At 34.0% G+C, this 21,619-nt stretch overlaps 1 protein-coding gene and 1 pseudogene across 1 annotated transcript; both read left to right on the top strand.

The window, feature by feature from the left end:
* The first annotated feature begins 2,810 nt into the window (after positions 1-2,810).
* On the top strand, positions 2,811-5,085 carry LOC146911823 (F-box/kelch-repeat protein At3g06240-like). The gene is made up of 3 exons (XM_085717890.1): positions 2,811-3,978; positions 4,079-4,098; positions 4,789-5,085. The coding sequence occupies exons 1-3, from the start codon at positions 2,811-2,813 to the stop codon at positions 5,083-5,085; spliced, it is 1,485 nt and encodes a 494-aa protein (XP_085574016.1).
* A 3,683-nt stretch (positions 5,086-8,768) lies between these two features.
* LOC146911822 (F-box/kelch-repeat protein At3g06240-like) lies at positions 8,769-9,951 on the top strand (annotated as a pseudogene).
* Positions 9,952-21,619: the final 11,668 nt, after the last annotated feature.

Below are 21,619 nucleotides of genomic sequence, written 5' to 3'. Positions count from 1 at the left end.
AATTGTACAAAAATTTATTTTCGTATTAACTATGAGTAAAAACATAGACATGCGTATAAATTAAAAATAAAAATCGGTCTCCGTATTAATATACAAGTTAAAATATAAATACATGTATAAATTAAAAAAAAAGGTTCTTTTATATGAGTAAAAATATAGACACGTATATAAATTAAAAAAAATGTTTTCATATTAATATATGAGTAAAAATATAGACAGACGTATAAACATAATAAAAATTAGATGTCTGTGTTAATATACGAGTAAAAATATAAAGTGAATCGAACAAAACAAAATTATAAAAAAAATAAATCGGACCTGAACTGGTGTGGCACTTGCCACACCATGCCTTGTTCAGGTCCGTCCCTGGTAGCAGCTAACTTGATCATTTCTGGTGCATATATCACTTTCTGGTAACATTACTTACTTTGCTGGCTGCTAACTCCTCTATTTCAAACTTTGTTATTCTTAAGAAGTTTGAAGTCATCCTTAAACCTCCTAGCCTCATATCATCAAAGAAGTACTCTGGCATCCACCTATTCTCAATTGCATCAAGTGCAATACTGATGGGGCCTCAGCTTGTGGTGGCTTGTTCAGGAATGCTAATTCTGAGTTCTTAGGAGCCTTTGCCTTTAATCTTGGTTTCAATATTGCTCTGAATGCTGAACTGATTGGTGCTATGTCTGCAATAGAGATTGCTTTTTCAAAAAAATTGACTTAACCTCTGGCTTGAAACAGATTCTATGTTGGTTTTCTTAGCTTTCAAGAATGCTAGCATTGTGCCTTGGAACCTTAGGAACAGATGGGACAACTGCTTGAAACTTCTTCTCTCCTTCACTTTTTGTATCACTCATGTATATAGAGAGGGCAACAAGTGTGCAGACCTTCTAGCAAACCTTGGTTTATCTATGACATCTCAGACTTGGTTTTCTGCTATCCCTCCTGCTATTAGAATGGATTTTGTGAGGAATAGGTTAGGGCTACCTAACTTTAGATTTTGTTAATCCTTTGAGGGTTAGGTTTCATGTCCCCCCTCTCATTTTGTAATCTCCTTTTCTTATTATTATTAAAGCTTTGAGCTTGTAGCAGCTGCTGCAATCTCACTTATTAAAAATAAAATAAAATTATTTATATTAAATTATATGAAAATTTGTCAAATACATGAATGGGTCAAACAGCTCATTAGCCTTCTCTAACAGAGTTTTCTACCGCTACTTCTGCAGCCACATTGCAGCTTTGGATTAATCCAACATCTCATATATAAGATGGGAAAAAACCTTCGGATCCAATTTGTGTGCACTCTTTCGCTATTACGAGTTGTTTTATAAAATTATCCATAATAAATGATATGAGAAAGATAAAGTAATAAATAGCTAATGATATAATAGAAAAATAACATTAATGCTTCATTGATATTATAAAGCCACATAATTTGGAACAATTTTTTTTTCCAAAACAACATATAATCTCATACGGAGGGAGTATTAAGGTAGAAAATATAGAAAAGCTTTTTATAAATTTGTTCTAAAATATTATTAAGAAGTGATGTTAGAGCGCACTTTCATGTAAACATGATGCATATTTGAGACAACAAAATTTGATATATCTAATTCAAAATTTGGATCAAATACATTAACTTTTATTAGCTCAAATATCTCATAAATAAGAACGGAGGAAATGCATCATTATTAAATATTTGAAAAATAATCGATTATAATTTATTACAAACACATTAATTGTATATTTGGCCGAAAAAAAGTGTCACACATATACTTGAGAATGAAATATGTTTGATTTTGTAGATGTAGATGTACACCGTAAATACATGTGGCATCGACTCGAAGTCCGATTATATTTTGCCGAAAAAGTGTCACATATACTTTTTGAATTAGTTGATCATATATATTTTTTTTTAAAATGAAGTATTGAAAAAAAAAAAAACTGAAAATATTGATAGTGGATCGACTCGAAGTCCGATTGCCTAGTCCATTCCGACCCAATTTTTATATTGATCAAATAGGCTAGGCCAAAAAAACTCGATTGCATTTGAGTTAGTAGTTTTTTTTTAAAGAGAGGAAAATAATGACAGTATAAACCAGTTAAATGATAATTGATTTCATAATTAATTTTGTTTATTTTCTTTAATTTCCTTCCGTATCCACATTAACATGAAAATTCTATAAATAGAGTACACTAACACAAAAGATAAGAGGAGAATACATTTGGGTTCTAGTTTCAATTAAGAGTCAAAAATTGAGAGAAAAGAAATAGATCAGCAGTACTCAAGTGGTGCAGTAGCAGTTCACAGCATAGAGGTATATCTACCACACACACACATATACATATTTAATTTTTATATGAGCACAACCATTTAGAAAAAAGATATTCAAAGATCTAATTTTTCGCGTCAAAAAATATATTGTTATCATAAAAATCATAGAGAAATTACTACCCAAAAAAAAAACAGAGAGAAATTTTGAAATCGATGAATTTTTTTAACATATACTCACTCTGATTATTATTATTATGGAAAAAAAACAATTTTTTTAGATTTATAGAAAAATTGATATATTTGGTCTATATATAGATTAAATACGACAATTTTCAATGAAACTAAATTTTTTATTACTTATAATAATGTCCGGATATATGTATGTGAATTATTAATTTGTTTGATGTGATAAAAATATATTCTTTTATTTGATCTTTTTTATGATGTGATATCTGCAGTAGGCTTGAGTGGACTACATCAATCTCATTCTCGTTAAGATTTAAGAGTACAAGAACAAAACTTGTTGTGTGATTTGGAGATGGAGAAATCTGAGGGTGCCAAAAATCTGAAGTTTAACAACCATATACCTGAAGATCTTGCCTTCTCTATCTTGTCAAAATTGCCTCTAAAATTTTTAAAACGATTTGGATGTGTACGCAAATCATGGACTCTCTTGTTTGAAAATCTTCATTTCATGACCATGTATCACAACTACTTCCTTTTTAATAATCATTCTTATTACGATGATACTTCTATCCTCCTAAACCAGATAAATTTGCCAGGTGAAGGATTTCGCTCTACATTGTATTTACTTTCAGGAGAGAGGTTTGAGAATATGATAAAAGTAGATTGGCCACCTCCATTTCATGAGGATGATAGTTTTATTGATATTTTGTGTAGAACTAGTGTCAATGGGATTCTTTGCCTTGCAAAAGACTCTGACCAGTACGCAAAATGTGTATTTTGGAACCCAACTACAAATGAATTCAAGGTCATTCCATCCAGCCCTTTCCTCTCTCAATCACGTTACATGGACCCTGTAGTGAATTTTAATGGTTTTGGTTATGATCATGTTAGAGATGATTATAAGGTGATTCGGTGGTTATATTTCAATGACAACGCCGGCGTAGATGAGCCAAGGAGGGAATATTTATATGTTGAACCAATGTGGGAGATATATAGTCTAAGGAGTAATTCTTGGAGGAAACTTGATATTAAAATGCCTTTTAGTGGTTCAAATGATAACTTATACGTAAATGGAGTGTGTCATTGGTGGAGTATAAAGGATGACAATAATACTAGTAATGTTGAGTCACGCTTGGTGTCATTTGACTTATGCAATGAGGTGTTCCTTACAACACATTTTCCATCGGACATGGTTGACCGTTATAATATTTGTTATTTAACATTCTTAAATGGGTCAATTGCTGTCATAATGTATGATGAAACAACTACTTTTAACATAAGAATCTTGGGTGAGCTTGGTTTGAAGGAATCATGGGCTAAAATCTTCACTGTTGAGCTCTTACCTTGCATTGGACGTCCTATCGGAGCAGGGAAGAAAGGTGATATATTCTTCAGAAAAGATGATGATGAACTAGTCCGGTTTGATTTGAGTACACAAATGATTAAAGAGCTTGGCGTTAAAGGATACGAGTTCTGGTGCCAAATAGCAATTTATAAGGATAGTCTTCTCCCGATTGGAGGTTTATTAAGTATATGACTAGCTTTACTCTTTCTATTCACAAACACATCTACCTTCCATTTTAATTGTAATAATGTAATCTTTTCTTTAATGACCTTTAGGTTTTGGTAGATATATCTTTGTTTGTGTTATAATAACTTTTAAACAAACAAACTATGGGAATCTGATGCAATTTTTTCTTCTTCTATAACTAAACCATTTATTGGAATGAAAACACATATATATCTTCCACATTCCCTCATGTTTTACTTCCAGTCTTGTTTTTGAAATACATTCTTGTAGTTTATGATTTCTTCATGTTTTACTTTCGACTTCCCTAATCCTAGTGAGCCTCGAGAGCCGAACTCGCCTAAATTTTATTCTCATAAAATAAAAAATAGACCCTGAATTTATCACTAACAAAATATCAATACCGAAAAGAATAGATACATTGCAAATTGGTAATGATACAAAGTTTCATGATGCCACCATGAACATTTCCTCTTTTCCTTTTTATTATCCATGGCATACACATATAAACAAGAGGTGAAGGCTTTTGGATGAACCTTATTTTACAAGACTATTTACATCTCAGCAACCTTAAACCCCAAAATTCTCTGAGCATCCTTATACATCAAGTCAAAAAAAAAAAGTTAACAACTTAATAATGTTAAAAGAACTTGCCACTCTTGCTGAGAATAAAGGTGCCTTCTGAGTTGCTAATAGTCAACATTTTCTTATTGAGTTTCTAGTTTGTTACAATTGGTGAATATGGTTTTATTTTGTTTTCCTATTAATGATCTTGAGGCATCAATAACACTGATTGAAGCAGACGAAATACCCTTTGAACCTGTCTTCCACGTTGGCTTTCGGGGTTTCTCCAGAGTCGTCTCGTCGAAACATTAATGCACTTGTACCAGGAGATTCTGGTGGCAATACAATATTCTCAGATGAAGCCATCCGCATTGGAACAACCGGTTCTAATGGCGAAATGGTAGAGAGATACCGAAGGAGCATCTGTATGATTTCACTAAAATTCGGCCTGTCGTTTGGATCCTCTTTCCAACATGATGTAACAATCATAGCTAAATCACCAGGAAGATCTTCAGCACTAGGCCTTGTATTCTGAAATAATCAAAATATTTGTGTCTTGAATCCTTAGTAAACTTCAAGCAGCAGTGAATTCAGTGGTAAACAAGTTAAATTATGGTTATAGTCGGATAAAGATCAGAGATAATCCAGAATAGAAACCATATACGTCTCAAGTAGCTTTACATGAAATTATCAAAATGTTACACAATCAGTTTAGACAATAGGTAAACCGGTAACAAATTTTACATAAACGGTGATGTGGATCAATGGAAGAGCGTGTGTGAAAACGTAAGTTGATTAGTTATTCTTTTCTTTGGATTCTTTCGTTTTATAGTTTCTCTTCTCTGAATTTCAATCTCACTCAAAATTTGTTCCTAGAATATATGTCAGCATGCTCAATAGAGATGAGAGTTGGAACTAATTTTGTACTCTCATTTTCAGTAAAAAAAATTGTTTATGGTGATACTCATTATTGGTGCACAAACGTTTTTAGTCATCTATTTTATTTTATTTTTATTTTATTTTATCAGGGTCATCTCCATACCCAATTAATTTTGTAAGCAAACAAGAAAAAACTAAATACATCTTTAACAATTAATAACAAGGAAGAGAAAGAAGGGAAGTTACAACATTTGGTGGTGGTGGTGTGGCTGTTAAAAGGTGGCCCAAAGTCACCGGAAAACTCAATTCTAAAATTGATCCATTTTCAAGTTAATTCATTTCGGATAGTAAAATAATATGACATATAGGGGTGTTTAAAACCGAACCAATCCAATAGAAAAACCGCAAATCGAACCAACACAAACCGAAACCGCAAAAAACCGCATTTGGTTTGGATGTATTCGGATCACTTTTTTACTCAACCGCATGGTTTGGTTTGGTTTGCGGTTTTCATTTTACCAACCAAACCAAACCAAACCGCAACATAATAAAAACACTAATTAAAATTTATGTCACCTAGATCAATACTAATGGAAACTCAATGGAAACTTTAACAAAATGACATGTTTTTTTCTCTTGTTAAATTTCTTCTTTGCTTTTTATTTCAAAAATATATTTATGTGCTACTTAAGCTTTTAGAGAATGATAAAATCTTGGTATTTTACATTTCTTACAAAATAGAATTAATTTTTGTCCACGTTTTTAATTTGGTTTATGTTGTTTGGTGAAAATGAAAATGTAATGTGAAATGAAATTAAAAACATTGTCGGAAACATTGCTGAAAATATGTTGTGTTTTACGTTTTTAACTCGTTTTTAATGTTGGAAACACAAAATTCTATTGTCCCGAAAAAACCGCACCAACCGATCCAACCCAAACCGCATTGGTTTGGTTTGGTTTGGTTCGGATTGTATTTTAAAAGTCAATCGAACCAAACCAAACCACATGTTTTTTATCTTGCGGTTCGGATGAGTTTTAGCCTCAAAACTGAACCAAACGGCACCGCGAACACCCCTAAATTGACATATTATTTTTGATGAATATATACAATTTCGTACGGGTCGGCGTTCTAGTTTTAAATAAGTTTTGCTCTATTATCAAACTAAACTTTAGAGTATATCGATGAAATTATTAGGCCTAAAAATGTAGGATACTTTCAATCCCACTTCAAACATTAATTTATTTATATTAAATTATAAATTAGCCAAATACATGAATGGGTCCTCAGCAGTAGAGTTTTTTTTTTGGACGGAGTTTGAAATCTGAAGGCTTGCATATGTTATGCATTGTTTCTATCAACTGAGCTAAGCTCACGAGGACAGTAGTAGAGTTTCTCCCGCTACTTCTGCAGCCACATTGCAGCCTTGGATTAATCCAACAACACATGTATAAGATGGGAAAAAACCTTCGAATCCAATTTGTGTGCACTCTTTCACTAATTGTCTCACTCATTCACTAGAAATGTAATTAATTTTGTGTGAGAAAAAATATTACGAGTTATTTTACAAAATTATTCTTAATAAATGATATGAGAAAAATAAAGTAATAAATAGTTAAAGATATAATATGAAAAATAACATTAATATTTCATTGGTATTGTAAAGCGACATATAATTTGGGACAAAAAAAATTTCTAAAGCGACATACAATTTAGGACGGAGAGAGTATTAAGAAGTGAAGTTAGAGCGCACTTTCATGTAAACGTGATCCATTTATCATTTACCCCCTCTGATCATATTTATAAGAGATGTTTGAGTAAACAAAACTTGATATATCAAATTCAAAATTTGGATCAAATAAATTAACTTTTGTTAACTCAAATATCTCATAAACATGACCGGAGGAAATGCATCATTATTAAACATTTGAAAAATAATCAACTATAATTAATTACAAACACATTAATTGTATATTTGGCCAAAAAAAGTGTCACATATACTCGAGAAAGAAAAATGTTTGATTTTGTAGATGTAGATGTACACCGTAAATATATAGATATAAATTTTTTGATTAGTTGGTCTTTTTTTTTTTTTTGAAATAAGAATTAGTTGATCATATTTTTTTTTTAAAAATGAAGTATTTTTTTTTGAGCAAATTAAAATGAAGTATTTAAAATAAAAAAAAATGAAAATATTGATAGTGGACCGTCTGTCAAAAAAAAATATTGATAGTGGACCGACTCGAAGTCCGATTGCCTAGTCCAATCCAACCTAACTTGTATATTGATTAAATGGGCTAGGCAAAAAAAACTCGATTGCATTTAGGTTAGTAATTATTTTTAAAGGGAGAAATTAATGACAGTATAAACAAGTTAAATGATAAATGATTTCATAATTAATCTTATTTATTTTCTTTAATTTCGTTCCATATCCACATTAACTTGAAAATTCTATAAATATTTTCTTTAATTTCGTTCCATATCCACATTAACTTGAAAATTCTATAAATAGAGTACACTAACACAGAAGATAAGAGGAGAATACATTTGGGTTCTAGTTTCAAGGGTTTCAAATAAGAGTCAAAAATTGAGAGAAAAGAAATAGATCTAGAGCAGTTCTCAAGTGGTGCAGTAGCAGTTCACATCATAGAGGTATATCTACCCCACACGCGCGCGCGCGCACACACACACACATACATACATATATATATATATATATATATATATATATTATTCACGTTTTTACTGTTGCTAATATTCTGAATCTTCATTATATGTTCCTTTTCTTCTGAATATCATGCGTGTGATATTTAATTTTTATATGAACACAACCATTTAGAAAAAAGATATTCAATGATCTAATTATTCCTGTCAAAAAATCTATTGTTATCATAAAAATCTTAGAGATATTTTGAAACCGATGAATGAATTTTTTGAATATATACTCACTCATTATTATTATTATAAAAAAAACAACTTTTTGTATTCATTTTTGTAAAAAAAAAAAAAAACTGTTTATATTCATTTAAAAATTAATATATCTGGTTTACATATAGATTAAATACGGCAGTTTTCAATGAAACTAAAGTCTTCTTTTTTTATATATAATGGTGACAGGATGAAGTATATGAATTTGAATTATTATTTTATATTTTGACTCTAAAAAAAATATATGAATTTCTCTTTTTACTTATTAGTTTGTTATTATATGATAAAAATATAATCTTTTATTTGATCTTGTTTATGATGCGATATTTGCAGTAGGCTTGAGTGGACTACATCAATCCCATTCTCGTTAAGAGTTAAGAGTACAAGAACAAAATTTGTTGTGTGATTTTGAGATGGAGAAATCTGAGGGTGCCACAAATCTTAAGTTTAGAGACCATATACCTGAAGATTTGGTCTTCTTTATCTTCTCAAAATTGCCTCTAAAATCTTTAAAACGATTTGGATGTGTACGCAAATCTCTTGTTATAAAATCTTCATTTCATGACCATGTATCGCAACCACTTCCTTTTTAATAATCATTCTTATTACGATGGTACTTCTATCCTCTTAAACCAGATAAATTTGCCCGGTGAAGGATTTCGCTCTACATTGTATTTACTTTCAGGAGAGAGGTTTGAGAATATGATAAAAGTAGATTGGCCACCTCCATTTCATGAGGATGATAGTTTTATTGATATTTTGAGTAGAACTAGTGTCAATTGGACTCTTTGCCTTGCAAAAGACTCTGACCAGTATACAAAACGTGTACTTTGGAACCCTACTACAAATGAATTCAAGGTCATTCCATCCAACCCTTTCCTCTTCCAATCATGTTACATGGACCCTGTAGTAAATTTTAATGGTTTTGGTTATGATCATGTTAGAGATGACTATAAGGTGATTCGGTGGTTATATTTCTATGACAATGCCGGCGTAGATGAGCCAAGGAGGGAATATTTAGATGTCGAACCAATGTGGGAGATATATAGTCTAAGAAGTAATTCTTGGAGGAAACTTGATATTAAAATGCCTTGTAGTGGTTCAAATGAGAAATTATACGTAAATGGAGTGTGTCATTGGTGGAGTCTAAATGATGACAATAATTATAGTAATGTGGAGCCACGCTTGGTGTCATTTGACCTATGCAATGAGGTGTTCCTTACAACTCCTTTGCCCTCAGACATGGTTGACCGTTACGATATTTGTCATTTAACATTCTTAAATGGGTCAATTGCTTTCATAATGTATGATGAAACAACTACTTTTAACATAAGAATCTTGGGTGAGCTTGGTGTGAAGGAATCATGGGCTAAAATCTTCACTGTTGAGCTCTTACCTTGCATTGGACGTCATATCGGAACAGGGAAGAAAGGTGATATATTCTTCAGAAAAGATGATGATGAACTAGTCTGGTTTGATTTGAGTACACTAATGATTAAAGAGCTTGGTGTTAAAGGATACGAGATTTGGTGCCATATAGCAATTTATATGGATAGTTTTCTCCCGATTGGAGGTTTATGTATGACTAATCTATAAACTATCTCATAATATTGATCTTACTTAATGCATTTTATTTTCTAGCGTTACTCTTTCTATTCTATTCACAAACACATCTACATTCCATTTTAATTGTAAGAATGCTTGTGTTATTAAACAAACAAACTATGAGAACCTGATGATATATATTTCTATAACTAAACCATCTATTGGAATAGTTTAGTTTGGGAGAAACCGCGCGAGACGTGGCTGAAGTGTAATGTGGATGCCGCGTTCCATGATCGTAACCAGTTTACATCTTTTGCGTGTTGTGTTAGAGACTCCCGTGGACAATTTATTCGGGCTCAAACGAAATGGCAGTGGGCAAATATGACAGTTTTGGAGGGGGAGGCAGTCGCTTTACTCGATGTCATTCACTTTGTTGATGTGAACAGATGGGACCGGGTTGTTTTCGAGTTCGACTCCGCTTCTTTAGTGCAGAGTTTATCGTCTCCGGGCCATGGTGATTCAGAATTATGTGCTATTGTTTCAAGTATTATTTATCAGTTATCTTTACATTCCGACTTCGAGGTGAAGTTTGTTCGGAGACAAGCGAACATGGTTGCTCATACTTTAGCTAGGGCGACCTGTTCTTGGGCTAGTCACCGTATTTTTTATTCTTATCCTTCATGTATTGAACATTGGTTGATTAATGATAGTTAATTTTGGTTTGGTAAAAAAAAAAAAAAAAAAAAGCCATCTATTGGAATCAAAACACATATATCTTCCACATTCCCTCATGTTTTACTTTCAGTCTTGTTTTTGAAATACATTCTTGTAGTTTATGATTTCTACATGTTTTACTTTCGACTTATAAAAGATGTCTTGGCTACAATGCTTGCATTGAGGTTGTAATTTTTCTTTATCCTTTCCCAATAATCTATCTATAATTTCTACAAGAAGATTGTTGAAAGGGTTGAACACAAGCTATTAATGGGTCTTTAAATATTTTGATTTATTTTCTCTATTCATCATGTTATATTTGAATAGATATAGATCTTTTTCTGTGAAAGTTTGTGTTATTATTGTGAGTGGTTTGCTTTGTCAACGTAGACAATGGCAAAAGTGTGTCCTAATTTCAAAATTGCATGTGATACAACATTTCTTGGCTAAGAGAACATTTTCCATGCATAAAATATCTCCAATCTCTTCTCTTGATTGAACCAAAGAGATCTAAGAGTCTATGTGATAGGAGAATTTTGAAGGGAAGAGTTTTAGAGGAATTGATGTATATTTTAAGGGAAATGTTAACCAGTGCCCCCGGGGCACCGGTTAAGGCCATAAAAGGTAACTTATCATGAAAATATGTGTAATCAATGTATCGGAAATTGAAATATTTGACTTTTTTGTATAATTTCTTTTTTTGGAATCCTTAAAGAGTGCCCCGGGGCACTCGTTAACAAGACCCATATTTTAATATATATTTAAGATTTTAAAAAATTAAAAGAATATAATATATGATTTGATCATATAATATTTTAATGGCTTAATAGCACTTTTGGCCCCCGATGTTTGACAAAATTGCGATTTTGGCCCCCTATCTTTGAAAACTACAAAACCGCCCCTTATGTTTCGTTTTCGTTGCACTTTTGGCCCCCATGGTCAATTTTGACCTGGTCCACGCTGACATGGCACCCACATCACTTATATGAGGGGCCAAAATCGCAACTTTTGCAAACATAAGGGGCCAAAAGTACTACTAAGCCTATATTTTATTTTTTTAATTCATATTATTTTTTTTTTGCATTTTTTTTGTTTTGAAAAAATTAAAAAAAGAGGGAAAATTAATAAAAATCGAAAATAATGAAAAAAATACTGAAAAAATTTAAAAAAATTGGAAAAATTAATAAGAATGAAAACAAAAATCTGGAAAAAAAATTTCGCATGACATGTGTGTATATACATACCACATCATTAAATCATTTTAATAATAAAAAACATTAAAAACTGAAAATCTTTTAAAAATAACAAAAAATCAGATTATTCTTTTTAAAAAAATAAAAGATTGATTTTTTTAAAATTTTAAAAATAACAAAAAAATTAGATTATTTTTTTCGAAAAATAATAGAAAAAAGCAGAAAAGACATTTAGATTTTTTTTCAAAATTTAAAAAATTAGAAAAAGTTCGGATTTTTTCGAAATTTAGAAGATATTTAAAAATACTAGAATTTAATTTTCAAAATAAAATTTTTTTAGATTTTTTTGCGAAAAAAAACTGGAAAATATTTAAAATTTTAAAAATCTGGATATATATTTTTTAAAATCCAATTACAATATGAAAATTAAATTTTGAAAATCATATAATCTGAAGAAAAAAAAATCAATTTTAGTTCAAAAGAGATTGGAAGAGCAACTTGAGGTACTCACTTTTTAAATTTTAATGTCTCTTAAATAAGACACTTTTTAAAATTTTACACGCATTAATAATTCTTTTAACAAAAATATTCCTATGTAATTCAAGCTTCTCAGATTTTTTTCCTAAATTTTTAATTAAACTAAAATCAATTTTTTTTCTTCAGATTATATGATTTTTAAAATTTAATTTTTCTATTGTAATTGGATTTTAAAAAAATATATATCCAAATTTTTAAAATTTTAAATATTTTCCATTTTTTTATTTCGCAAAAAAATCTAAACTTTTCTTATTTTGAAAATTAAATTCCTGTATTTTTAAATATCTTCTAAATTTTGAAAAAAATCCGAACTTTTTTCTAATTTTTTAAATTTTGAAAAAAAAATCTAAATGTCTTTTCTGCTTTTTTCTTTCATTTTTCGAAAAAATAATCTGATTTTTTGTTATTTTTAAAAGATTTTCAGTTTTTAATGTTTTTTTTATTATTAAAATGATTGAATGATGTGGTATGTATATTAAAAAATAATCTGATTTAGATGGGATCAGGGGGTTTTCGAAAGAATCTTCATATTTCAGGGTTGGAATTGAAAGAATCTTTTTTACAGGGGGGAAAACCGGAACTCGCCTAAATTACAGGGGGTAAAGACATATTAACCCTTTTTTTTTAATTTTTTCAAAAAAATGGAAAAAAACCGAAAAAATGATTTAATTTTTTTCCAGATTTTTGTTTTCATTCTTATTAATTTTTCCAATTTTTTTAAATTTTTTCAGTATTTTTTTTCATTATTTTCGATTTTTATTAATTTTCCCTCTTTTTTTAATTTTTTCAAAACAAAAAAAAATGGAAAAAAAAAAGAAAATGAATTAAAAAAAATAAAAAATAGGCTTAATAGCACTTTTGGCCCCCTATGTTTGCAAAAGTTGCGATTTTGGCCCCTCATATAAGTGATGTGGGTGCCATGTCAGCGTGGACCAGGTCAAAATTGACCATGGGGGCCAAAAGTGCAACGAAATCGAAACATAAGGGGCGGTTTTGTAGTTTTCAAAGATAGGGGCCAAAATCGCAATTTTGTCAAACATAGGGGGCCAAAAGTGCTATTAAGCCTATTTTAATCTCACTTCATTCATTTTAAAACATTTTATAGCTTACTTAATTTAGAAATGAAAAATAAACCTGTAACACCCATACTAGACGTATCTAGAAAGTCTAGCATGTGTATTAGTTTAGTACTGGATACATTAAAATTTACAACATAAAAACTTCGAATGAAAATTATATACAACAACATGCGTTCGTACAAGAGATTACATCTTAAACTTTCCTAATACATAATGTATACATCCTTGAAGATCCATATCATCCGGCACCGGGTACGAACCAACACTTGTCGCAGCATCCATTCGGCTACTAGCTTGCAAACCATCCTGATATCTGAAACAAATAAGGATTGGGATGAGACATAATGTCTCAGTGAGTTCCACCTAACCCTAGGCTATTGACAACCTCGGGGGAAACCTACGGTCACCACGTGTCTACAATACAACCTGACGGTTGATTATACGTGTGTGGGGACTTGCTTTCTTAGACGGCGGTGCTTGCTAGGGCCGTCTTAATATTCTTAACTTGTTATAGGCTTCTCTGCTATACGTGTCATGGCGGTGAAGGGGGAACTAAAACCGCATTGCCAAGAGTACACTCTAAGCATCAAGGCTCTCTTATATCTCTATCATGACACGATTCTAAACCGGACGATTAGGGGTAACCTAAGATCGTCGTCGACAAATCTTTCTTTACTTGCTTCTACTTGCTTAATATGTTGTATCTACAACATATCATCTCTTATCGCCAAGTCTCTACTTGTTCTTGACGATCTACGTCAAGGCTCTATGACATAACATAAACATGTATAATAGATATGCATAGTTAGCTTCATTGATTATGTTAGCGTGTAACAAACAACTTATCTGAGTTCATTTTACGGATTAGTCCCGAGTGGAGTAACCCCGGAAGATAATCCCTTACTACCGGTGATATGCTTAGCAAGAGCGCACCGGACTCCCTTAGTGAATGTGCGGGTCCCTTACGGCTTACCCCATTCCCCTTGGAGAACCTTTTGTACCCAACCTTGGAAGGAATACAAAAGACACGACACCTTAACTTAGTGAAATGCGGCTCCCTTGCGGCTTAACCATTCCCCTTGGGGAACCCCTTGAATCCAATTTGGATAACAAGAGACATGACACTCTTTCTTTCTTAAAAGTCTTAGTCTTATGCATGAAAATTAACTTAAACATGCTAACTCTTTACCTCGGATCCCTAGACGATCCCACTAGAGGTAACTATATGCTTGCTCAACTTACTTTGTGAATGGATATAAAATCAATTCACGTCTTGCCATGCTCGTATGGCACTTGCTTCTATGCGAAGATAATACTCTCATTACCTCGCGTCTAACAAGCATATTACTAATGCAAAGCATTCTATTCTTTCTAACTATTCTAGTTCTCGATAACTATACCGAGGCTCTAGTTCTTCCCTTTTCTTAAGGATTATCTTGCTACCCGAATCAACCTTCATACTCTCGCTTACCATGCTTTACCATACTTGCCAAACACTTGGTTCATTTAAAAGAAAGTCTCCTTTCAAAGCTTAACAATTAGGACCTTGGTTTGAGGGGTTTATTTCTCTTAAAAAGACTGCACAAGAAAAAACCGCTCGCGAAACGCCGAAACGACCTGAGGCGAGCAAACAATGGGTTTCCCCACTGTGTAGCTCGCCTAGGCGAGTAAATTGGTGTGGGAGGCGAGCTCCTACTCGCCATGGCGAGTTGGGGGCGAGCAGGACCCCCTGTTCGGCCCTCTAGCTCGCCTCGCGAGCCATTTGCTCGCCATGGCGAGCTGTGACAGTCCTGCAACTTCAAAATTGATATTTTTGACTTAAAAACCTCAAACCAAGCATCTCCAAGTGCTATATGACCCTTAGGATCATTAGGAACCTGTAAAAACAGTCATGGAACAAGTGTGCACAAGTATAGCAAGCATGGTAAGAAATGGGGCAACTAACTTATACTTTAAAAACCCTAAAATACATATTAACTTTGCAAGATAAATACACAAACCCAAAGGGTAGGTAACTAACTAAGGAACTCACCTAAAAGATTACAATTGATTCCCAAAAGCTTCCAAGCATCAACTTCACTTCATCCCTCAAAACCCAAGCTTTGGTCCTTATTGCTTTCTTGATCAAACCATCTCACTCTTGTAGTTTTCTTGCAATCCATAACATCTTCATCCTTGCTAGCTCATCACAAATCCAACCCAAAGCTTTATTCAACAAACCCTAGTTCTTGATTTGTTCACATCCATGGCCTTAGCTTACTAATCAATCTTCAATCATCTTCCTCTTTGTTTCTTAACCATGAATCAACCCAAGCTTACACCAAAACATGCTTCAACTTCCAACTTGATCAAAACCCTAACTTGAATCCATTCTTGAAAGGAAGAAAAGAAGAATCAAACAAAACCCCAAGCTTAAGAGATGTTGAGAAACATAATCTAGAAGCATGCCATGTGAGGAAGTAGTTTTGATGAAGTGGTGAGGTGAGGAGAAGGAGGGAGATCGATGGAGAAGAGAGAAGGGAGAGCAAAATCCTTTCTCCAACCTAGAGAGAGAAGGAAGAAGAGAAAATGAGATATTTTGGTCCCTTTCCCAAATAAATATCCTTTAACCGCGCAATTACCAAATTGCCCTTTCTTTAAGCGTGTTAAATCCGTCTCTAACACTTACTCCGTAATAAGCTGATATTACGTAATAAATATTCTCCATTAAACTATCTTTCAAAATAAGTTCTCTGGGACGATCGACTGATACAGTTCAAACACTGACAGACGGGATGTTACATTCTACCCCCCTTAAAGAAATTTCGTCCTCGAAATTTAGAGATCACCTACTAATTCTCATAACAGATTCTGACCAAGCCCACTCTAAAGATCTCGAAGTATACTTTCTTCGTTAGACCACTTAACTTGACTTCTTTCTTTATCCGCATTAAAACGAATAAAATCTCTCAATCTTATTATCTTTCTTAAATCACTGAGCTATCTCAAGACATCGCATTTGAACCACATCTTTACTGGATGCAACTTGGTTATCTTGTATCCACAACTTAGTTACTTGGCATATACCATTAATTTGAATAACCTTCATTAACTAAAACACTCGGGATCTACCCTGTAGTGCTCCTTTGCATCAAAACATCTTATCATGCACACATAACTTTTCTCACTGTACTTCGAGTCTCAAGCCTCTTACTTACGTTACTTATCTCAATGATGCTACAAATCTTCTTGTCTTTTCTCAAAGTCTTAAAGAAAACTTACAATCTCATTGCACCCGAACTCTTGGGTAACTCAATAACTTGTCTTGGAGAAATGTAAACAATTACACTGATTCCTTGGACAAACTACTAACCAGTTTGCTGGTTCACTTGCTCTTAAATTCTTGCCAAGTCCATTTGCACACCTTTTAATACCGCTCCTTGTTAATTAATAACGATACTTGTTCTAGTATTTTGCTTCTAGAATTCTAAACTTTGGTACATAGGTTCTTGGAACGAACAATTACTTGATTGAAGGAAAATCCCATTTTGAACCCGAGTTTGTACTAGTACCGCAGAACCACAGGACGAGTCCCTAAATTTTGAAAAAGTTTTTCATCTCGCCCCACACTTGACTATAGCAAGTCGGTCCTGAAGTCTGTATGTCTTAAGTGAGCTTGTTCACTTACGACGTATCTCCTCGGTCTCAACAATGCGAAATATTTTAATTTTGAATAAACACCGTTCCCAAGTTCCTTAATACCCATTTCAGCTTTTAAAGCTATGAAATTATGACTTAAAATTTTCTAGCAAGTACCGTTATCTTTCAACAAGTATGGTACAAGATGATATCTACTTCCTCATGCTTAACTCAGGTACCGTATCCTTACGGAATAAAACTCTTGAACTCCAGAAGCGAATGCCTCCCTATCCTTTCCTATCTTACTTAAATATCTCAGGTACACTTCTCTAAATACTTCCCACTGAATTTGCGTTACTTTCTCAAACATTCTTCACAAAGATTCTTCTTATCAAATCCGCATTCCATGATTACCAATTGATTTCCGTTGCGCTACTCTGATTTCCACCGGTTAGCTTAAACCAATATCCCATTATGTTGTGACGAGTAAAACACCACAATCCTGTTTACCTCATGGATTCTATCTTCTTGAACTATTTTCAGGATCTTACATGATGCAACCTTTCTCTAACTCTTACCACTGCTTTGTAAGATCAAATCTCACGGTGAACTTATCTTATACTCTTAACACTTTACTTGGGAATATACCTTATGTTCTTACTGGTTGGTTTTACCTTCCAATATACTTGTCATTCTGAAACTTGTTTCCGAGCAATCTTAACTTAGAGAGCATATCTTAATTCTTGATGTACCTCCTAGCTACTACATACTTGCCATTCTCATGAGTTGTCCTCACGACTTCCCATGGTAAACTCCTTTTGCTCTCAGGCATATCCTCCTCAACATCTAACCTCGTATCTTTGTATTCTACATTTTGTTTAATCGTGCCTATGCTTGCTCGTTGGTTTTTCTTTTAAAGGAAACTTTGTAAATTAGCACATGGGTTATTGACGTTGATAATTTTCCACTATATACATTTATAAAATATGCTGAACCTATGCCCGAGTTGTTACTCTAAATTCACGGGACGAGTTGACAACACATACGTGCCATCAAATCTTAGTCCTGGTGAGTTTAGTATACCCTACGCGAGTCGTAACAACCGGTACCTGCAAAAATTTCTTTTGAATTTCCGAAATATCAACTTCAATCACCCATACGCATATATCTTTCTAAAATCATATAAACTTTACGTTTTAACATCGTAACGAGCCTTAGCAAGTCAATTAAACAAAACATAGATTCGAGGAATACTCTTAGTTCCACAAAAACGTGAACCTTGTGATTTCACACCACTTAACATCTTGCTTAAAGCTTTCTCATCCGTGATGTCCATTCCACATACCGGAACCTTTAAACTCTTAGGCTAAGCTCATTCTTAACTCTTGATACATTAACTTCCCAAGTTACCTTAAACTGAACCGACTTCGTTAATGGTTGCCCGTGCCTTTTCCTATGGAAACCTCAGAATGTGATATGCATTTGTTACTTGATGTCATAAAAAGGTTTTCGTTGCATGAAAAATATTATGAGAACAACCCTCCAATAGTCAACGAAACCCTGGAGATGAATTAACGGTTTTTGGGGAATAGGAAATCTCATTCCAGGTTTGCTATTTGCGAGTTCCTCCAGTTCAATTCTATGGAAAAGTACTTTACATACAATTATCATTTCTCAAGTAATCCAATGCACATCAATCACTCCTACCTTCATAAAATACTTTATCATCTATGCATGGCAAGCATCAACCTAATTCGATACAATGTTCGGTACGTTGGAATTAATGCATCAGTCCTGATGACATAAAATTCTCGCTTAAATTCTTAGCTTCTTCCGCTACGAGTAGCTTCCCTCTCTTCGTGTTGCTTAACACAATCTTAATTTTATCACATAACCACTTCCTGAGAGCTTACTAACTCCGTCAACATATATCGACTTCTCCTTATCTTAAAGCCTTGCGCTGACGTTCTGGAATACAAATACTTCTCATAAAATAAGTCTGTTCCAACAACAAATCTTACTGAAACTTCAGATCATACTTAGACATTTCCAAACTCTTACTTACGGTATACGAAGTATCTTCCACATCTTATCGAACGCCGTCGGAACGCTCCTTTTCTTCATTACCTTACATTCCTGAAAGATTCATACTTCTACCTACTTAGTTCACCGACCACCTACTGGCACGATCAACTTCTTACAAGCACTCATTCCGAGTTCTTACTTCTGATCTTACATTTTCTAGTGCATCTCCAACTTATGCTTCGTTCCTCCTAGGTCCTATTCAGCTCTCAGGCATCCGTCCTAATCGTCGAATGTTAAATTGAGTTGATCAGGCTCAACTAACATCAACAATTAGAACATTTACCCGGAACCCAATGGCCCCACTACCTTAGTTGTAACTTAATGACCCAAGGTACGATCTGAATCGACCTGCTCTGATACCAAATGTAACACCCATACTAGACGTATCTAGAAAGTCTAGCATGTGTATTAGTTTAGTACTGGATACATTAAAATTTACAACATAAAAACTTCGAATGAAAATTATATACAACAACATGCGTTCGTACAAGAGATTACATCTTAAACTTTCCTAATACATAATGTATACATCCTTGAAGATCCATATCATCCGGCACCGGGTACGAACCAACACTTGTCGCAGCATCCATTCGGCTACTAGCTTGCAAACCATCCTGATATCTGAAACAAATAAGGATTGGGATGAGACATAATGTCTCAGTGAGTTCCACCTAACCCTAGGCTATTGACAACCTCGGGGGAAACCTACGGTCACCACGTGTCTACAATACAACCTGACGGTTGATTATACGTGTGTGGGGACTTGCTTTCTTAGACGGCGGTGCTTGCTAGGGCCGTCTTAATATTCTTAACTTGTTATAGGCTTCTCTGCTATACGTGTCATGGCGGTGAAGGGGGAACTAAAACCGCATTGCCAAGAGTACACTCTAAGCATCAAGGCTCTCTTATATCTCTATCATGACACGATTCTAAACCGGACGATTAGGGGTAACCTAAGATCGTCGTCGGCAAATCTTTCTTTACTTGCTTCTACTTGCTTAATATGTTGTATCTACAACATATCATCTCTTATCACCTAAGTGATTCTTGCTATTTACTACTTCTTGACGAACTACGCCAAGTCTCTACTTGTTCTTGACGATCTACGTCAAGGCTCTATGACATAACATAAACATGTATAATAGATATGCATAGTTAGCTTCATTGATTATGTTAACGTGTAACAAACAACTTATCTGAGTTCATTTTACGGATTAGTCCCGAGTGGAGTAACCCCGGAAGATAATCCCTTACTACCGGTGATATGCTTAGCAAGAGCGCACCGGACTCCCTTAGTGAACGTGCGGGTCCCTTACGGCTTACCCCATTCCCCTTGGAGAACCTTTTGTACCCAACCTTGGAAGGAATACAAAAGACACGACACCTTAACTTAGTGAAATGCGGCTCCCTTGCGGCTTAACCATTCCCCTTGGGGAACCCCTTGAATCCAATTTGGATAACAAGAGACATGACACTCTTTCTTTCTTAAAAGTCTTAGTCTTATGCATGAAAATTAACTTAAACATGCTAACTCTTTACCTCGGATCCCTAGACGATCCCACTAGAGGTAACTATATGCTTGCTCAACTTACTTTGTGAATGGATATAAAATCAATTCACGTCTTGCCATGCTCGTATGGCACTTGCTTCTATGCGAAGATAATACTCTCATTACCTCGCGTCTAACAAGCATATTACTAATGCAAAGCATTCTATTCTTTCTAACTATTCTAGTTCTCGATAACTATACCGAGGCTCTAGTTCTTCCCTTTTCTTAAGGATTATCTTGCTACCCGAATCAACCTTCATACTCTCGCTTACCATGCTTTACCATACTTGCCAAACACTTGGTTCATTTAAAAGAAAGTCTCCTTTCAAAGCTTAACAATTAGGACCTTGGTTTGAGGGGTTTATTTCTCTTAAAAAGACTGCACAAGAAAAAACCGCTCGCGAAACGCCGAAACGACCTGAGGCGAGCAAACAATGGGTTTCCCCACTGTGTAGCTCGCCTAGGCGAGTAAATTGGTGTGGGAGGCGAGCTCCTACTCGCCATGGCGAGTTGGGGGCGAGCAGGACCCCCTGTTCGGCCCTCTAGCTCGCCTCGCGAGCCATTTGCTCGCCGTGGCGAGCTGTGACAGTCCTGCAACTTCAAAATTGATATTTTTGACTTAAAAACCTCAAACCAAGCATCTCCAAGTGCTATATGACCCTTAGGATCATTAGGAACCTGTAAAAACAGTCATGGAACAAGTGTGCACAAGTATAGCAAGCATGGTAAGAAATGGGGCAACTAACTTATACTTTAAAAACCCTAAAATACATATTAACTTTGCAAGATAAATACACAAACCCAAAGGGTAGGTAACTAACTAAGGAACTCACCTAAAAGATTACAATTGATTCCCAAAAGCTTCCAAGCATCAACTTCACTTCATGCCTCAAAACCCAAGCTTTGGTCCTTATTGCTTTCTTGATCAAACCATCTCACTCTTG

Source organism: Medicago sativa, chromosome 6 (genome assembly GCF_051527215.1).
Source record: "Medicago sativa cultivar Bolivia chromosome 6, Bolivia_mono, whole genome shotgun sequence".
NCBI lineage: Eukaryota > Viridiplantae > Streptophyta > Magnoliopsida > Fabales > Fabaceae > Medicago > Medicago sativa.
The sequence above is the reverse complement of the archived record's forward strand: the minus strand, read 5'-3'. Positions and strand labels throughout refer to the sequence as shown.

Excerpts from the sequence above, each read along its gene's own strand:
- LOC146911823 (XM_085717890.1), top strand. The coding sequence starts at position 2,811 with ATGGAGAAATCTGAGGGTGCCAAAAATCTGAAGTTTAACAACCATATA. Across the intron at positions 3,979-4,078 it reads TAGTCTTCTCCCGATTGGAG|GTTTTGGTAGATATATCTTT; the intron begins GTTTATTAAGTA and ends AATGACCTTTAG. Across the intron at positions 4,099-4,788 it reads GTTTTGGTAGATATATCTTT|ACGAAATACCCTTTGAACCT; the intron begins GTTTGTGTTATA and ends TGATTGAAGCAG.